This window comes from Balaenoptera acutorostrata, chromosome 3, assembly GCF_949987535.1.
Source record: "Balaenoptera acutorostrata chromosome 3, mBalAcu1.1, whole genome shotgun sequence".
Classification (NCBI taxonomy): Eukaryota; Metazoa; Chordata; class Mammalia; order Artiodactyla; family Balaenopteridae; genus Balaenoptera; species Balaenoptera acutorostrata.
The window spans coordinates 88,206,933-88,224,726 of NC_080066.1; the positions used below are offsets into that span (position 1 = coordinate 88,206,933).

The 17,794-nt window shown below is 37.7% G+C and overlaps 1 protein-coding gene across 7 annotated transcripts in view; it reads left to right on the forward strand.

Moving 5' to 3' along the window:
* The window catches only part of CEP152 (centrosomal protein 152), a 97,240-nt gene that overhangs the window by 50,156 nt on the left and 29,290 nt on the right, over window positions 1–17,794 (forward strand). For 4 of the 7 annotated variants that reach the window (XM_057544598.1, XM_057544599.1, XM_057544600.1 and 1 more), the window contains exons 13-18: window positions 3,047–3,242; window positions 8,552–8,674; window positions 9,273–9,382; window positions 10,132–10,260; window positions 10,382–10,514; window positions 17,309–17,590. In XM_057544598.1, coding sequence (XP_057400581.1) covers window positions 3,047–3,242; window positions 8,552–8,674; window positions 9,273–9,382; window positions 10,132–10,260; window positions 10,382–10,514; window positions 17,309–17,590 — 973 coding nt within the window. Of the gene's footprint in view, window positions 1–3,046; window positions 3,243–8,551; window positions 8,675–9,272; window positions 9,383–10,131; window positions 10,261–10,381; window positions 10,515–14,831; window positions 15,018–17,308; window positions 17,591–17,794 lie in introns of all 7 variants that reach the window. The other 3 variants (XM_057544595.1, XM_057544597.1, XM_057544596.1) reach the window with 1 other exon arrangement.

The following is a 17,794-nucleotide window of genomic DNA, read 5'->3' on the forward strand; positions in this document are numbered from 1 at the left end:
TGGGGGAATTAAAGAAATTGAGTTTTCCAATTTCTGAACATGCATGCTATACTTCTCTATTTAGGCCTTCTTCAGTTTCTCTCAGTAATGTTTAGTAGTTTTCAGTGTAGAGATCCCTTCGGTAGATATCATTTCCCTTTAGCTGAAGAATCTCCTCTGGCATTTCTTCCAGAGCATGTCTGTTGGCAACAAATTCTTAGTTTCCTTATATGAAAATGCCCTTATATTTGCTGATTATAGAATTCCGGATCAACTGTTCTTTTATTTCAGTGCTTTAAAGATATGCTCTTCCACTGTCTCTGGCCTCATTGGTTTCTGAAGAGAAATCTATTGTTATTTGAGTCATTGTTTCTGTATGTAATATGTAGTTTTTCTTCTGCTGTTTTCAAAAAAGATTTTTTTTCTTTTTTTTTTTTTTTTTTCAGTTTTCAGCACTTTGATTACAATGTGTCTAAGTGTATTTTTCTTTTAGTTTATTTCATTTGGGGTTCACTGAGCTTCTTGAAAATGTAAATTTATTATGTCTTTTACCAAATTTGTGGAAATGTTGAATATTTTCTTTGAATATTTCTTCGAATATGTTTTCTGCCCCATCTCTTTCTCCTCTCCTTCTGGTTCTCCAATTATACATAATGTTAAATCTTTTTATATTGTCCCACAGTTCCCTGAGACACTGTTCATTTTTTTTTTCTGTTTTCATGTTAGATGATTGCTATTGAACTATTTTCAAGTCCACTCATTCTTTCCCCTGTCATTTCTATTCTATTGAGCCTGTCCAGTGAGGTGTTTTTTTTTTTTTTTTTAACTTTTAGATATTGTATTTTTCAATGATAAAATTTCCATTTGGTTCTTCTAAAGTTTTTATTTCTCTGTTGAGAATTCCTATCTTTTCGTTCATTTCAAATATGTTTCCTTTACTCATAAAGCATAGCTATTAGCTGCTTTAAATTTTTAAAACTCTTTGTGATAGTTCCAGCATTTGGGCTTTCCTTGTTAGTTTTATGTTGAGTAATTTTAGATTGTATAGTAGACATTGTGATTTTTATGTTGTATAGAAACTTGTATGGGTGTTTCAAATCTTAGTTCATTTTTCCAAGCCTTTGCCACATTGGTTTGAATCTGTTCTGTGTATGCACCTCTCAAGGGTTAGTCAGTGTGAGACTTGTGTGTGTGGTTCAAATTTCAGTTAACTTCTCCAAATCTTTGCTGGTTTGAGGGTCTGTTCTATGCATGCATAGTTCAGGGCTTACACTGAGGCGTGTTTATACACAGAATCCAGAATTCCTTTCTCTGGTCCTCTCCTCCCCAGGAATCTTCCTGCACTCTCTCTTTATCATTGGTTTTAGCAATTTGATGTTGATGTAGCTTATGGTGGTTTTCTTCATGTTTTTTTGTGCTTGAGATTTATTGAGCTTCTAGGCTTCATGGGGTTTTAATTTTCAGGTAATAGAAAAATTTTAGTTATTATTTTTTCAAATAATTTTTCTGTCCCCTCCCCACTCTTCTTCTGGGACTTAACTATAGTTAGGTTAGAAAACTTAATATGCTCTATGTACTTCTGGTCTTCTTCCTCTGTGTGTTTAAATTTGCTGTGTCTTTCTACCCGTGGATCTTTACTTCTGCCATATTAAATATGCTGTTAATCTCATTCAGTATGTATATTTTTTCAGATGTTTTAATTTTTTGTCTCTAAGTCCAATCTGGGGCATAAAGTCTACTATTTCTCTCCTCATTGTTTTCATGTTTTTTTCTCTACCTTCTTGAACATATGGAATATACTTAATTGTACTACCTGTGTCATTCAGGTCAGTTTCTCCTGGTTATGGTTTGTATTTTCTTTCCTGCTTTATTTGCATGCTTTGTAAATTTTGATTGGATGCTGGACATTTTGAATTTTATGCTTTAGATTTTGGACTTTATTGTATTTTAAAAAATATTGTTATCCTTTTTCTGTGACACACTTAAGTTACCTGGAATTCATTTGATCCTTTCAAGACTTCTTTGTAGGCTTTGTTAGATCAGATTTAGAGCAGCCTTTAATCTGGGGCTAATTTGCCCTTATTACTAAGGCACTATTTGATGCTCTGTGAATTAGGAAGTCTTTCCACTATGGTTCATTTTCCTGTGGTTTTTTTCCAGGGCCTTGAGGTAATTTTCTCACATGCATCCACAGATCTCCAGAGCTCTCTTTCTGTGTAGCCACCTCTCCCACAGTATTTCTCTCCTCAGATTCTAGCAATTTTGGTTTCCCCATACTGAATTCTGCAACTCGGTGAGATGCTGGACTCTGGGTTTCTTCTTTCTGTGCTACAGGCTGGAAATTCTCCAGGCAGAAAGCTGTAGCAATTATAGGGCTTACCTTGTTTGTTTTCCTTTTTTCAGGGATCACTCTGCTGTGCTGCATGTTGTCTAATGATTGAACACCACCATTTCATATATTTTATTTGGTTTTCTAGTTTTTTTAAGACAGGAAGATAAATCCGTTCCTTTTAATCCATTATGGCGAGGAACAGAAATACTCATTCCAATTTTTGAATGTATTAACAAACTAAAGTGGGGATTAAATTAGCATGGCATTTATTTTTGTTATTTTTTCTTTTCAGTTGATCAGGTATCCACCTAGACTTGTGTTTTAGTAGAAGAGATACAGGAATTGTTGGTTAGGATGACTAGTGTTTTACTCTTCATTTCGTCCTTTATTTTCACTTTGTTTCTCTTGGAGTGATGAAGGACATGTATATATAGCATGCAATTTACCAAAAGTAAAAATGCATGCCATACTGAAGTTCGTATGGTTGAACTTTCAGTGAGGCAGCAGAACTAAGCTGAAGAAGGGTCTTCCTGTGAATGAACTTATTTCTGTATATGGGGATGTGTCAAAGGCAATATCCTGTGTATGACAAAACTTAAAATTGTTTTTGAAATACCAGTATATAGTTGTATGGGTTACAAAACATGGTTACCACTGCAGCTAGTTGCTTTTAAGGAATAGCCGTGCTTGATTTGTTACTTGATTTAACATTAAATATGATAATTTTTCCGTTAGCATTGTACAGCAGGAAGACCCAGCTGAAGAGCTTTCCAAAGATGAGGTCATTCTGAAACTGAAAGCAGAGGTGCAGCGTTTGCTGGGTAGCAACTCCGTGAAGCGTCATCTGGTGTCTCAGTTACAAAACGATCTCAAAGACTGTCATAAGAAAATCGAAGATCTCCAAGTGGAGAAGGATGAAAAAAGCATCGAGGTAGAGTTTATAAAGCTAAAATGCCGTTTTTCAAGACTTAATAAAGAAAACGCTTACAGTTTTCACATTTAAATTGAACTTTTGTCTTTCAGGGATTCATTTGACTTTTTTTTTTTTTTTTTTAAGGCAGAATGTTTTATTTATTTATTTATTTTACAAATGACTTTTATTTTATTTTATTTTTGGTCACGCCACGCAGCCTGTGGGATCTTAGTTCCCCGACCAGGGATCGAACCTGCGACCCCTGCAGTGGTAGCTTGGAGTCCTAACCACCAGACCGCCAGGGGATTCCCCATTTGACTTTTTTATAAGTAAAGTTTAAAGAAAGAAATGCCACTTAAAGGAATATACCTTCTGGTTACTCTTGGCACCTAGTAAATGAGATGCCAATTAGGTAAAATTCCTTAACCACAAATCCAAGGAAGCATTCTACGTAACAAGGTGTCTGCATTTCCTCAAGATTGGCTTGTACCAACAGTGCTTTAAAATCTAGTTAAATTCTCCACAGTGAAATCCTCTAGCATTTTGTCTGAGATTTCTCTGGCCCCTGTTCTTAAAATAATAGTCATTCTATATTTTAAAAGAAATTAATTCTATGGTGGTGGTGTTACAGGTGGGAAAGGTATGGAATCAGGTATGTCAGAGTCCTTGAAATCCACCTTTATATCCTTCAGTTAGCATCCTTGTTTTACAGATGAGGAAAATGAAGCTGGAGGAATTTGTGACCCTTCTGAGGTGAGAGTCAGTCTTTGGGCAAATTGAAACTAAAATACTGGACTAATTAATAGGTCAAGGTTATTTCTCCAAGATCGTGCTGTCAGAGATCTTTAGGGTTGCCCTCCTTCAACAGCTGCCTTTTTCACCCTTCCCTATTTCTAAATCCCAGCTCATTTCTATTCCCAGTAGAAAGTAATACATGAAAGACCTAGAAACAAAGAGGAAAGGGAAGGTGAAAAATGAATGTAGGTAGTGTATTCCTATTTCTCCTGGATGGAAATGACATTTTACTTCCTACTTTGGTGCTGTTTTATCTCCTGATCCTTAAACTAGGAGTTGTATTCATTAAAACAGTCCTATTAAAGCAAAGTGTGCAAGATGTTCTCTGGTGTTTATTATTATGGAATTTTAATCGTGCGTAGTTTGCTTTCCAGAAATAATAGTGTGTTTTCACTGTGAAAGCCCTGCCCGGTTTGATTCTTTCTTCCGAGTAACTACATTTGATGAGCACATTGATTTCATTGTTAATAACCAAATGAGAAATGGGAGAATGTGCTTTCCCCCAGCACATTTAACATCTTTAAATCAAGCTGTTTTAGCTTTTTCCATATGTTTCTTATAAAGGATGGGACTGAAAACTTGCGTTAGATTAGAGTTGATTAGTTTAATAAGCATTTTGGTGAGAGTGTGCTAAGAGTAGGAACCTGATTTTGAGTCTGAACCTTAGCTTAAGTATCTTGGTGCTTTCTTTGTTCTATATTGAAATCACTAGTGGCATTTGCTGTACAGATACACTTTCACATGTGTGGCCATTGCTGGTGGCTATTCCTTGTGTTGTTTTAGGCCTTTCCCTTTGCTTCCATACTCTATAGTCTGTTTCATCAGTGGATCGAAGGGAACTATCTCATCTTTGAATACTCTCTTTGCCCAGCTAGCCTTTTGCCCTAGTGATTTCTCAGCAGTCTACATTTGGTTTTTCTTAAAGTGTGACTTCAGCCCTTGCTGGTTATGGCTGTTCTGCCTCACCTTATTATATAGGAATCTCTTGGGAGTATTGTCTTGATAATTCTCTACGTGTTTGCTCAGTAGATATTTGCTGAATTACTACACATATTGACCCACTTCCTAGGTGGGGAAGAGGGAGAGAAAGTAGTAATTTAATCAACAGGTGATCTTGAAATAAGCACTCAAGTTCACAGTCATCTAATTAGCAAATGGCCACCATCAAACTTGGCCTTTGCCTCCTGTTTCCCACATCTTTTCTAATGGAGCTTTCTATTTAGTCTGTGAAGTCAGAAAGCAGGGTTGGGGGTGTATGTGGAGGAAAAGCAAATCATTCAGTTTAAGCTTTTTTTTTTTTTTTTTTAAGCTACTCTGTGCAAGGTCTTGTGGGATTCAGTGATGAAAGAAACAATGGCCATTCCATGAAGGAACTTAGAATCTAGAACCTCACTATCCAATGGAAATATAATGCTGCCACATATGTAATTTAAAATATCTAGTAGTCCCATTAAAATAGGTGAAATTGATTCTAATAATATATTTCATTTAACCTAGTATATACAAAATATTATCTTCTCAATGTGTGATCAGTATAAAATTATTAATGAGATGGTTTATATATTTTTTGCATGTGCTAAGTCCTTGAAATCTGGCACATATTTTCTCCTTATCGCACATTTCTATTTGGACAAGTCACATTTCAAGTACCCAACAACCATGTGTGCTTAATGGCTACCACAGTCAGTACTACAGATCTGTAAGGAGATGGACATGTTATAACTTTGTGTAATAAGAATTATGCTAATTACAAAGTGCTATTGAGAAGGCATAACTAACTGGGCTTGGGGGTGGGGGTGAGGTGGTAAGGTAGCCCTAGTGAAGTCTGTGAGGAGGGAACATTTGACCTCTGTCCTGAAGGATAAATCCAGGCGGGAAGGTGGAAAGAGATATTTCGGCTTTGAGCAGAAGTATGTAAAAAGATGGAGCAAATAAGCTAGAAGTTTATATTATATAAACTCAGTCTTTCTGAAATCTTTAATGAGGCGAAAATCATTCAGTGTCTCAATATCGATTTTTAGAAAGAATGATCATAGCTAGCATCAAATCCCGAGCTTAATGAAATGATGCTGAACTTCTTTGCTTGCTACAGGGATGTTAAGAGAAAGAACACATTAATTTAAACTTCGCTGGATGCCTTTTTAAACAGAACTAGGCCATCAAAATCCTAAAGCCTTTCTATGTATTAAGAAGGGAGGCAAACATATTTACTATGTAATCTTATTTGGCATGATTCTTTCATAAATGTTTTAAAGGTATTGATGTATTTATACATACCTTATAGTACATTTTATATCTGTTTCTATCCATCTTATATAAAACAATTTAAAGTTATTACAGAGAGTCCGTTTTTTTGCTTTCATGTCATGTGACTGTTCATAGTAGTGCTGTTTTATGACATTTCCAGGATAATATGTGGTGAAAGTGAGGAGTCTGCCCATACATCGCACTGTACAGTGATTGGGGGTGGATCAAATACTATGCTGTTCATTCCAGTTGAGCAACTGGGCCGTTAAGGTAGAATGTGGCAAAGGCCTTAGGAAAACCAGACTGGCTTACTATCAGTCAGGGACCACATCTACACTGAATTTTTTGTAAGCTTAAGAAATAAAACACAGAGGCTTTTCTGTGTCTGATGCTTAATAGAGATCGTTACCTTACCACAAGCTGTGGTTAAAGCCATACTCTGATTCCAAGGGACTTGATAGGCAATGTTCAGTACCCAACTCAGAAGGGTCCTAGGTAGAATTTTTTGAGAGATAGAAATGAGGAAGATAGAATGAGAGCTGGTATATTCCATTTCTTGTTTTGTTGAAGATAATGTCTTCAGTATTCCAGCTTTGGAGAGAGGTTTTATTGCAGCGTTCAAATTGTCCTCTTTTGAAAGATCTTCATAAGAGTTTTGTGCTAACAAGTACTGCAAGTACCAAGTCCCTATGTGCCTGCAGTGTGAAAATATATCAAAATTGAGTGTAATAGCTAGCCATGAAGATTGTTTTTTCAGTGTATCAGTATGATGTTACTTTCATGCTTAGTAATAGAAACTCACCAGTGGGGAAGGAAGCACAAATGAATATTGTAAACTTTAAAAAGTAGAGGCTAAGTTAAAAAAAAAAAAAAATGAAAGCCATTCTAATGAGTCAGTAAAATCCTTTAAAGTCTCATTAATACCCCCAAGTCTGGAGCAAAGCTAACAGGGGAGGTATTCTTAGCTCCTCTCTCTTCTGACTGGGGCAGGAGCAGTGGCTTCTAGGAAATGATGGCAGGTGAACCGGGGAAAGTGCAACTTCCTTCTCTGTAGGAAGTGAAGACTGAATTGGAAGACTGAGCCAAAGCCTTGGCGTTCTGTCACCCCATTTAGGAATGATATACACATACCTCCTTTTCCCCCAATGAGTAGAATGAACCTTGGTACAGAATATTTTTTAAACATTGAAGAAGAGAGCTCAGAGTTCAGGTAAATATAAAACCAACAGGTCAAATAGAGTAGATATTAAAAAAAAAAACTTTGACCTCTTCAATGAACAAGGAACTTATAAAAATGGATAAAACACTTATATGGTAAGAGGAAAATGCAAAGTTATATATATGGAAAGATGAAAAACAAATGAACAATGAAGGCATGTAAGAGGTTCCACAAATGCAAATGAAAAAATTGTTGGAGACCCTTTTCCCCATCCAACACAATAATCATTCAAAGACAGTCACTGCCATTGGAGGTAAAGAGAGCTGGACAGACTCTTGCACTACCTGACAGGATACATTTGTATGAACTTTCTGGAAACAATTTACCAAAGTCTATCATCATTGTGTACCTATTGAATAAAATGTAGGAGTTAACACTGATTAAATACAGAAATAGATGCTAAACCTAGTGGGTGAGAGTATGATGAGAAATAGAATGTTTGCATAGTCTCAAAGTGTCTCCCCATAAGATATTAATACTAACTATTAATTGCAAAACAGTAACTTTACAGTGGAGATGGCTGCAGACAGAACCTTCGACTTTCATCAGCTGATCGTCACCAGTGGTGAGACATATTGATGTCATATGTCTCCTAAAAACACACACACATCACTTCTGTGGCATTCATGCCCAAAATGCATAATGTGAATTTAATAACGAAGCAATGTCAGTAAAACTAAATGATTAGTATAGGTACTCTTCAAAAATGTCATGGGTTCGAAAGACAAAGACTGAAGAACTGTCTTAGATTGGAGGAGACTAATGAGACGTGACAACTGCAGGCAACGTGAAATTGTAGACTGTATCCTGAACCAGAAAAAGGATGTTAGAGGAAAACTGGAAAATTTTGTATAAGGTCTATGGATTGGGTAATAGTATTGCATCCTAGTTAATTTCCTGGTTTTGATAATTGTACCGTGGTTATATTGGGGGACAGCAATAAAAGGTATATGGAAATTATTTGTACTGTTTTTGCAATTTCTTTGTAAGTATGAAATTATTACAAAACTGGTGCTTAAAATTTTTTATAAACCTGAAAAACTTCTGACTTCTTTTCAACATTTAGACTAAAACAGATACCTCAGAAAAACCAACTAATCAAGTATGGCCTGACTCTTCCGATATGATTGTCAAAGACGATATTCTGCGACTTAAAAGTGAAATTCAAGTTTTACAACAACAAAATCAGGTGATTAAAAAACTTTCCTCTACTTCGTGAGAATTCTCATGACCTCATTCAAAGGACTTTTCAAAAATACAGAAGCAATATGAGTTAGTCCAGTTATTTCCTTTTACTGCTGGTCATGGGGTAGTATTTTCATCGGAAGGTAAGTTAGTATAATTCCAGTTTTCTGGAATTCCTCTAATTTTCTAGGAATTCAGTATTTCTCTAATAGCATGGCTAATAGAGGTATTCTTTCCTCCTTAGGCAGCCCTTGACCAGAAAGTAAAACCGTGCTTATTTATGTGGTTGGGAAGATTATCGTATTCTAAGATTTATCATAAAGCATCAGTTAACCAATACTTCTCTGGTTGAATGTTTTCATACATTTCAAAATACATACAGAATTTTAACCTTTACTCCTATCAGAAAACTACTTGACATATAAATGAATCTATACTCTTACAAGGCATGAAGAGACTTTTATAGAATTATGAAAGTGATATTATGTCAAATAATGTTATAGGGAAAGAGATAAAGCACAGAGGATATCAGAAAATGAGATTAGACTAGTCAATAAAGATGATGGGTATTTCCTCTAAATACTTTATTCTCTTGTATTTAGGAGCTTAAAGAAACTGAAGAAAAACTGAGAAATACGAATCAAGACTTATGCAATCAAATGAGACAAATGGTACAAGATTTTGACCATGATAAACAAGAAGCTGTGGATAGGTGAGGTCTAGACAGAGGCCTGATGTCTGTCTTCTGGGCTCTCTTTCCCTTCTCTCTCCCGATAACGTCCCCCCAAAAAAAATTCGAGAGAAATGATGGTGTGAACCCTCCCTGTTGAGATCATAAATTGGAGAAGATGAATCCCTGGTTTCTCAAATTAGAATTTGGAACACATTTTCCATAGAAATAATGTTATTTAGTGAGTTGAGTTCTACAGAACCATCCAAACTGTAGTTCATTGAAATAGTAGAGCTTAATGGCTTAACTATTTTTTATAAGGAAGAAACCTGTGGGAGGAAATATGTCTCCTAAATAGGAAATCATGAACTTGGAAACAGACTTTTGGAACATGACTTACGCGTGAGTTGGTTACTTTAGTATTTGTGTTTCATATAGATAATTTGGAATTTTGGAACCACACCCTCTATTATTTCAATTAGTTTTTTTATAAACAGAAGTTCTCAACACAGACTATTATACTCTGTTTGAAGGACTGGGGCATTTCTCACGTCCAGCTTTCTAATTTTTCTCTAGAAACATTTGAAGAAAGAAAATTTTGAAGATTCTCATAAGATCATCTATTGAAAGCTAATTATTACCACTTTGGGTTGGGCAAGACCAATCTGACCTTAACTGTACTTTGCACTAGAAGGAGGGAGTGGGAAGGAAGGGAGGGAAACCAGTTCGTCTCGGTGTTTCTGGTAGTGCTGGCCCTGCCTTAGATTCCGCTGTCTGCTGTCTGTTTCTAGGTGTGAGAGGACTTACCAGCAACACCATGAAGCCATGAAAGCCCAAATACGTGAAAGCCTGTTAGTAAAGCATGCTTTGGAGAAGCGGCAGCTCTTTGAGGTTTATGAGGGAGCTCGCTTGCAACTTAGGTGAGAATGAAAGAGTTTAGCTGCCCCTGAAGCTGTAGAGACAACATTCTCTTATTCCCTCGTTTAGGAAAATTGTCTGTTCTGCAGCCTTATATTTAGTTGCTGGTTTTGTGTGTCCAAGGTCTGACTTAGATAAGGTGAATAAGGAGATGGCGGCCGTGCAGGAATGTTACCTGGAAGTGTGCAGAGAGAAAGATAATCTAGAAGCAACTCTGAGGAAGGCCATGGAAAAGGAGCAACAGGCTGAAGAGAAGGTACAGGACAAGTTCGTGTTGTGTTCACTATTTCATTTCTCACTGAAACCAGTACACTCACTCTCCTGTGAAACAGGGAAGCCTTCTGTAGAAGTCTTCACGTTTGGCTGATTCACACTAATTCAGCTCACAAAGTACAGTAAATATTGAAATGATTATTAAAACCCTAGCAGAAAATGGCATACCCATAGGGGAAAGTGATTCGTCCTTATAGATTTATTCTAAGAGGCAGAAGAGAGTTCTAAAAATAAGCAAGGTGGACCCGAGTCACTTTGAGTCTGCAACCCAGGGATCCTCGTTTTGCATGTTTGTTTGCTGCCCAAGTGATTCTATACAGTCCTGTGCACACCGCACGGATGTTTTCTTCTGACCCATTTCTGTCAGGACTTAAGCGTCCTTTTATTCTGGGGAAAAGGGCAGGAGTTTGAACTTGGGTCTCATGATAGGGAAGGTGGGGATGTGGAGCTGTGGAGAGGAAGGTCAGTGTGAGTGTGACCTCTTTCCAGGGAGTTCTCATCGTTCAGGGAAGCTGGAGGGGCTGCCGTATCTTCTCTACTCCTGCCTGAATCTTCCAAGTTGCCCTTGGTGAGTGTCCAGGAGTGAAATCACACGTAAACAGTTGCCCCTCCTGTCTTCTTCCTGGTCCTGGCCCAAGCCTCATCCAGACGCACGTCTGCCTCTCCCTTCCCCTTGGGACCAGCCTGCGGACCACAATTTGAAAGCCACCTGCATCAAGATTAGACAATCATTTTAAAGGCTCGAGTAAATGTTCTATATACAGAGGTTTCTGAGTAAGTTATAGTGACGTGATGTTTCTGAGTAAGTTATAGTGACTGTTGCTACCACAGACTTAAAGAGCAGATGAGGAATCCAGGTCACTTAACATTTTGATTATTTTTGAATCGATTAATATGGTAGAAAAACATGCCATGTATACATACCATCTAGTGGAAAAAGAACTAAGGGGAGCTGTTTTAGTTAGTGCCGGCAGTATGAAAGTTAGAAGGGATCTTAAATTACCTAGAAATTAAAGACTTAGCTCAGTAATGTTTAAAAAAATTAAAATAGGGAGAAGATCTAGTGTGATTCTTTTCTTTCTTTCTTTAAATATATAAATTGGCAAGAACATAAGAGCAATTCTCTCAAAGAGGTCATTCTTTTCAGGAATATATTTCCTGGTACTTTTAAAAGAATCAATTTGGCTGTAGAATTAAATCTCACGTAATTGGTCAGTTGCAGTTAATAGCTGCTACTGACTGATATTTTGGCTCATGAATGCTTGTGCACTGGGGCAAGAAGGAAAGTTAAAACTGCTGTTTGGCCCTTCCAAAGAAACTTACAGGTTAATTTTTTTTTTTTTTAATTTTTAAATTGCCATATAGTAAAATTGACTCTTTTTCATTTGGTGTCCAGTTTTATAAATTTTTAACCCATGTATGGATTGAAACAGAATAGTTTCATCACCCTGAAAAACTCCCTTGTGCTAGCCCCTTGTACTTATACCCATCCCCCCACTTAAAGGGCCAGTTTACTTAAAGCGTGAAAAATTTAATTTCTTCCTCCTCTGGGAATTCTTTAGTTTTTTTATTTAGATTTATACAAGCTCTTTATAAAGCTTAATAGTCTTCATAAGCCTATTAAACTCGAGCAAGCTAGGGAACTGTTAGGTTAGTCCTTCTTTGCAAGACGTAAGCCATTTTCCCTGTGGTTGATCTTCAGGTCCGGAGCTTTGTTTGGATACAGACTGTTATAAGACAGGCAATGCCGAGAGTCCCTGGTTGTATTTTCCTGTTTCATATGTGCTCTTTTCTGAAACACTTGTTGAGACAGGCTGCAGGTTAAGTTACAAGTTCAATTCCAAGTTGTAAAGATTTTAACACAGAGACTTTCCTCACATGTTAACCTGGCTTGTTCAGAGAAGGGGGAATAAAGTCATAAACACAGGACCCTTCAAACTGGGTTGTAATCAGTAGAGGCTATGAATCTGTAGACAAAGCAAAGATGATCGATATTCCTATTCATAATGCCATTCCTACACGCACTAAGGCTTGTTTATACAATTGTAAACACGGTAAGTCAGTCCTTAGAGTTTTTTGACTGTCTGAGGCATGCAAAACAAGTTTAAACATTTTAAAACTATCCAAATATTTCCTTCCCTCCTGTGATAAAGACTTTTTGAATTAGATATTCCTGTAGTATGTTCAAATGGTAGATTCCTATGACAATAAATTTATTGCTTTTCTTCTGTGAAGAGCGGGAAGCAAGGTTTTCCTCACTGTGGTGGATTGCAAAAATGGCCACACATTCTTCCTATCCCTGAATGTGTGTCTCCTTGCAACGTGGCTTTGTAGCTATTCTCAGTTGCAGATAGTCTGTTTCTCATCCCTTGAATCTGACCTTGGCCAAATGACTGACTTTGGCTAATGGGATATTAGTTAACATTATGTAAAAAGACACTTAGAAAGCTTTTATGCATTGGTCCTTGCAAGTGTGATACTCTCAGGAACCCTTTGACCAAGCACCATGTGAAGGATCCGGGATAACCTGCTAGATGATGACACATGTGACCAAGTCACTGCATCATCCTGGCAGACATTGAACTCACCACCAGACATGTGAGTGTCACCATCTTAGACCATTGTAGCCTCAGTTGTCTGCAGAAATCAGCTGAGTGGACTCAGACCAGAACCACTGCCCAGCTGATCCACAGAATCATGAGAAATAATCGGTGTTTGTTGTTCTGAGTCTCTGTGTGGTCTGGTTTACTATGTAGTTAAGCTAACTAATATATTCACAAACATACAAACACACGGAAAATTGGTAGCAGTTTTCTTCTTCGGGTCAAAAGGAAATGCAGATACATATGGAAACAACTAAAGGATAGACATACACAGATAAGACAATTTGGGGATTCCTTCTACAGTCAAACAAAAATAATAACAGTGATATATGATGTTTGATGTGACAGTGGACAACTTTCTCAGCCATGTGGATGAACCTGTCCTATAATCTTAGTACAACTGCACTCCCCATGACCTGACTGAAGAAATGGGTCCCTCAGTCACCGGACGTTTTCCAAAATCATGCAACACTGAACAAACATGGATATTATCTTCTTGGCATGTGCCAGTGGTGGAGAAGACTCAGATAGCAATTAAGACAGAAATAATACAGGTCAGCTATGAACTGGAAAAAAATCCAGACAACTGGATAGTCAGGAATCAGAAATAATGCCAAAGAGACACAGAGCAAAAGCTTGGTTGCCATGTAGCATTAGTTATGTGAGGTATACTTCCTTGGTATTGTAGTTTGTGGGCTTCAATGTGTTTCTTCTCATAGCATCTTGATAGGACCTCCAGAAAACCATTTCAAAAATTTTTCAAACAGAAATTCTCATAGATAATTTTGATCCCTGAGTAGAGGTTTATTAGGGTTTTCAGATCAACTGGGTTCCTGGAATAAATAGGGAATATTATATGAATAGTTCAAATTGTTAAATTTTAACTGACACTTGAACGTTCTTATTTGATAATGCTTCAGCTAGTTTTGATAAAAAATTTTTATCTTTGATAATGAAAACACATACCAATCTGGGTTTTATTGAAGGATGCATAGCTTTTAGAATAGAACAGTAATTTTTGGCCTATCTCTGAATACAGGTCTTTCAGAAATATAAATTTTTCTGGGCTGTGATACATTATGCGTCTCATTGTGGGTGGGGTGTAAACATAAATGTCAGTTTCACCTTTAAAAATAGTATTTGGTCCTCTAGGGATGTATTTATTGTATTAGATGCCTTTTCATTTAATACAACTATCTGTAAATTTTTTGTCCAAATATTTGAGATGTAGGCAGGTTTATTGATTGATTGATTGATTGATTGATTGATTGCTGTATTGGGTCTTCGCCTCTGCGCGAGGGCCCTCCCCAGCCACAGCAAGCGGGGGCCACTCCCCATCGCGGTGCACAGGCCGCTCACCACCGCGGCCTCTCCCGCTGCAGAGCACAGGCTCCAGGCGCGCAGGCCCAGCAACTGTGGCTCACGGGCCCAGCCACTCCGCGGCATGCGGGATCTTCCCAGACCAGGGCCCGAACCCATATTCCCTGCATTGGCAGGCAGATTCCCAACCACTGCGCCACCAGGGAAGCCCAGGCAGGTTTTTACAAGACAATTTATTCAACTGATTGAGTTAGCATATAGGAAGATCACTTGTCTCTGTTGCTGTTGTCTATTACATGCATATAACTATTATTTTATAAATTTGACTTGGAGAATATTAGTGTCATATGAGATATTTATTTGAATTTTGTTTAAAGAGACAGCTATTGGAGGAAAGAGAAGAGTATGTAAGGAAACTGCAGGTGGAACTTGAAGAAAAGTACCAAGATACCCTTATGATGGAAAAGGACAAGTGGCTGAAAGAACAAGAAAGTGATATTAAACAGGAGGTTGAAAATGAAGTGATGTTAGCCAAAGCACACTGGGTTAAGGAACAGAAAGAGGTGTGGGTTAAAATTTCTTTCTAGTCATCATGTTTTAAAAAATGTGATATTAACTGTTGAGAGACAGCTCTTCTTGAACTGACATTATTTTTAATTGCCAAGTACATACATAATCACTCACTTTACTTCTCAGAATTGGGCTATTAGCAGCTTACTCACACCAGTTTTATTTTTTAAAACTTCCTACCTCTTGACTCTTCAGCCCAATTCAGGATATAATGCTGTTTTTTTTTTTTTTTAAGAATTTAAATATTTATTTATTTATTTATTTTATTTTTGGTTGCCTTGGGTCTTCGTTGCTGCATGCTGGCTTTCTCTATTTGTGTCGAGCGGGGGCTACTCTTCGTTACGGTGCGCGGGCTTCTCATTGCGGTGGCTTCTCTTGTTGTGGAGCACGGGCTCTAGAGCGCAGGCTCAGTAGTTGTGGCACACGGGCTTAGTGGCTCCGTGGCATGTGGGATCTTCCTGGACCAAGGATCAAACGCATGTCTCCTGCATTAGCAGGCAGATTCTTAACCACTGCACCACCAGGGAAGTCCCTATAATGGGTTTTGAGGAGGACTTTTTTTGATTCCTCAAAAATGAAACCATGATCAAATTTCATATTGTGAAATGATTCTGATAACTCTAGACCAATATAATTAACAAATAATTAACCTCTACACTGTGGACCGGAAGAGAGAAGTAATGACTGGGTAGGCTTAGAAGCACAAAACTTTACTTCTATTTCCTAAGTAGCAAGTGAGATTAGAAAATGCTCATAGTTTCCAAGAAAATTAAGAACCAAATTATGATCTTAAAAACTTAATTGGAAGTGCAATAAGTTCTCAAACCAGGTTCTTCTGACCACAAAATTGCTATTAATCGGGGTTGGGGCTATCTCAAGATGGAATCACAGACCATTGTCCTGTCTTTTGACCTCCCTACTACTCATCTCCTCTCCTCTCCCCCAAATCTCATCAATCTAGTGCTGGCACCTGAAATTCTTTTACTAGTCATTTTTTAACATAAAAGTATATATTATGGAATATATCTAGCCATATATCTGTAAAAAAATTATGAATGGGGCTTCCCTGGTGGCGCAGTGGTTAAGAATCCGCCTGCCAATGCAGGGGACACAGGTTCGAGCCCTGGTCCGGGAAGATCCCACATGCTGTGGAGCAACTAAGCCTGTGTGCCACAACTACTGAGCCTGTGCTCTAGAGCCTGTGAGCCACAACTACTGAAACCCACACACCTAGAGCCCGTGCTCCGCAACAAGAGAAGCCACCGCAATGAGAAGCCCGCGCACCACAACGAAGAGTAGCCCCCGCTCGCCGCAACTAGAGAAAGCCTGCGTGCAGCAACGAAGACCCAACGTAGCCAAAAATAAATAAATAAATTTATTTAAAAAAAATATGGATGACACAAAACAAATCCCCTATTTTTACATTGCTGCAAATTGTTTTTTAGTTGGATTTGCTAACCAGTTATTTACCAGGGGGGTGAGAGAGACAGCTAATGTTTTTGTGTTTTGTCAGGAAAGCATAAAGCATAGAGCAAAAAGGGCCACACAAGATGACCTTTTTGAGAGAAGCAATACAGCCAGGGGCTGTGGTAGCCAGGGAAGCTGTCTGAGAACTCTGGATACCCGGCAGGTGGGAAACAGGAAAAGGGAAAAGCAAATTTTGCTATTTCACAGTTTTGCCCAGTACTAATTATGTTTGGGTCCATCCCACTACACTGTTGAAAGTAGAATCACTAAGGCATCCTTCCAATAATGCCCTGCTCTTGAATGCACAGTTGACTGAGTACAATTTCATATCATAAGAAACAAGATTCTAATGTGTCCAAATAAGTAAAAATGTTTTTTAGATTGTTCAATTTTAGGTTCATGAATTATGATTACCCAGTGCCTGCTTTGTGGAAAGCCTGGTATTGATGGAAAATCACATATTAATAGTAGAAGTTTTCTTTGTTGTTGTTGGTTTTTTTTTAATCATGCCATCATTGTAGTGGCAACGTCAAAGCTTCCAGAAGGTCGCATCTTGAGAGCAAGATAGCCTGACCTTACGCAATATACTTAACTCTTCCATGTGATTTATGTCCCATAGATAAGGTCAAAGAGTAACTTTCAGGATTTCCTTGAATATATTCTCATTGACTAAATTTCTAAACCTCACATAATAACTGCAACAGCGTCTAGATGGTTTTCAAACACTGTTGTGGTTGCTTTTCTGGCTAGCTATTAATTCTAGTTTTTGCTCATTTGAATATTTTTCTTTTCATACGATTTTTTCTTCTGAAAACAGATCAAACAAGAACTTATTCAGCAGCTTGAAAAGGAGTGGCAGTCTAAGCTGAATCAAACTATAAAGGCAATGAAAAAGAAGACCTCAGACTGTTGCAGCCAAACTGACCAAAAAACTACCATTGACATTATTGCCAAGAAAGAGATGGCAATCACGGTAGAAGAGCAGAAGCGAAAGATCCAGCAAAATTTAGAGCAAGAGAAGGAAATAGCCATCAAGGGGGGCTTGAAGAAACCTGAGGTTGAATCGGAACTCAAATACTGTGAAAATATTGCCAAACAGGTAATAGGCAGGTTTCCTATAGTAAAATTATTGGAACTGCCTGCCTACTCATGACAACCCGTAAAGTGCTACCGTTGAACTTGTTCATAACTTTATACTTAAACATTTTGTACACCCCAGGGTAGGATAACAATCTTATGTTGTTCCCAAAATTTTCATTATATTTCTGTCACAAAGCTGTCGCCTCTCAGTTTTTCAGTACTT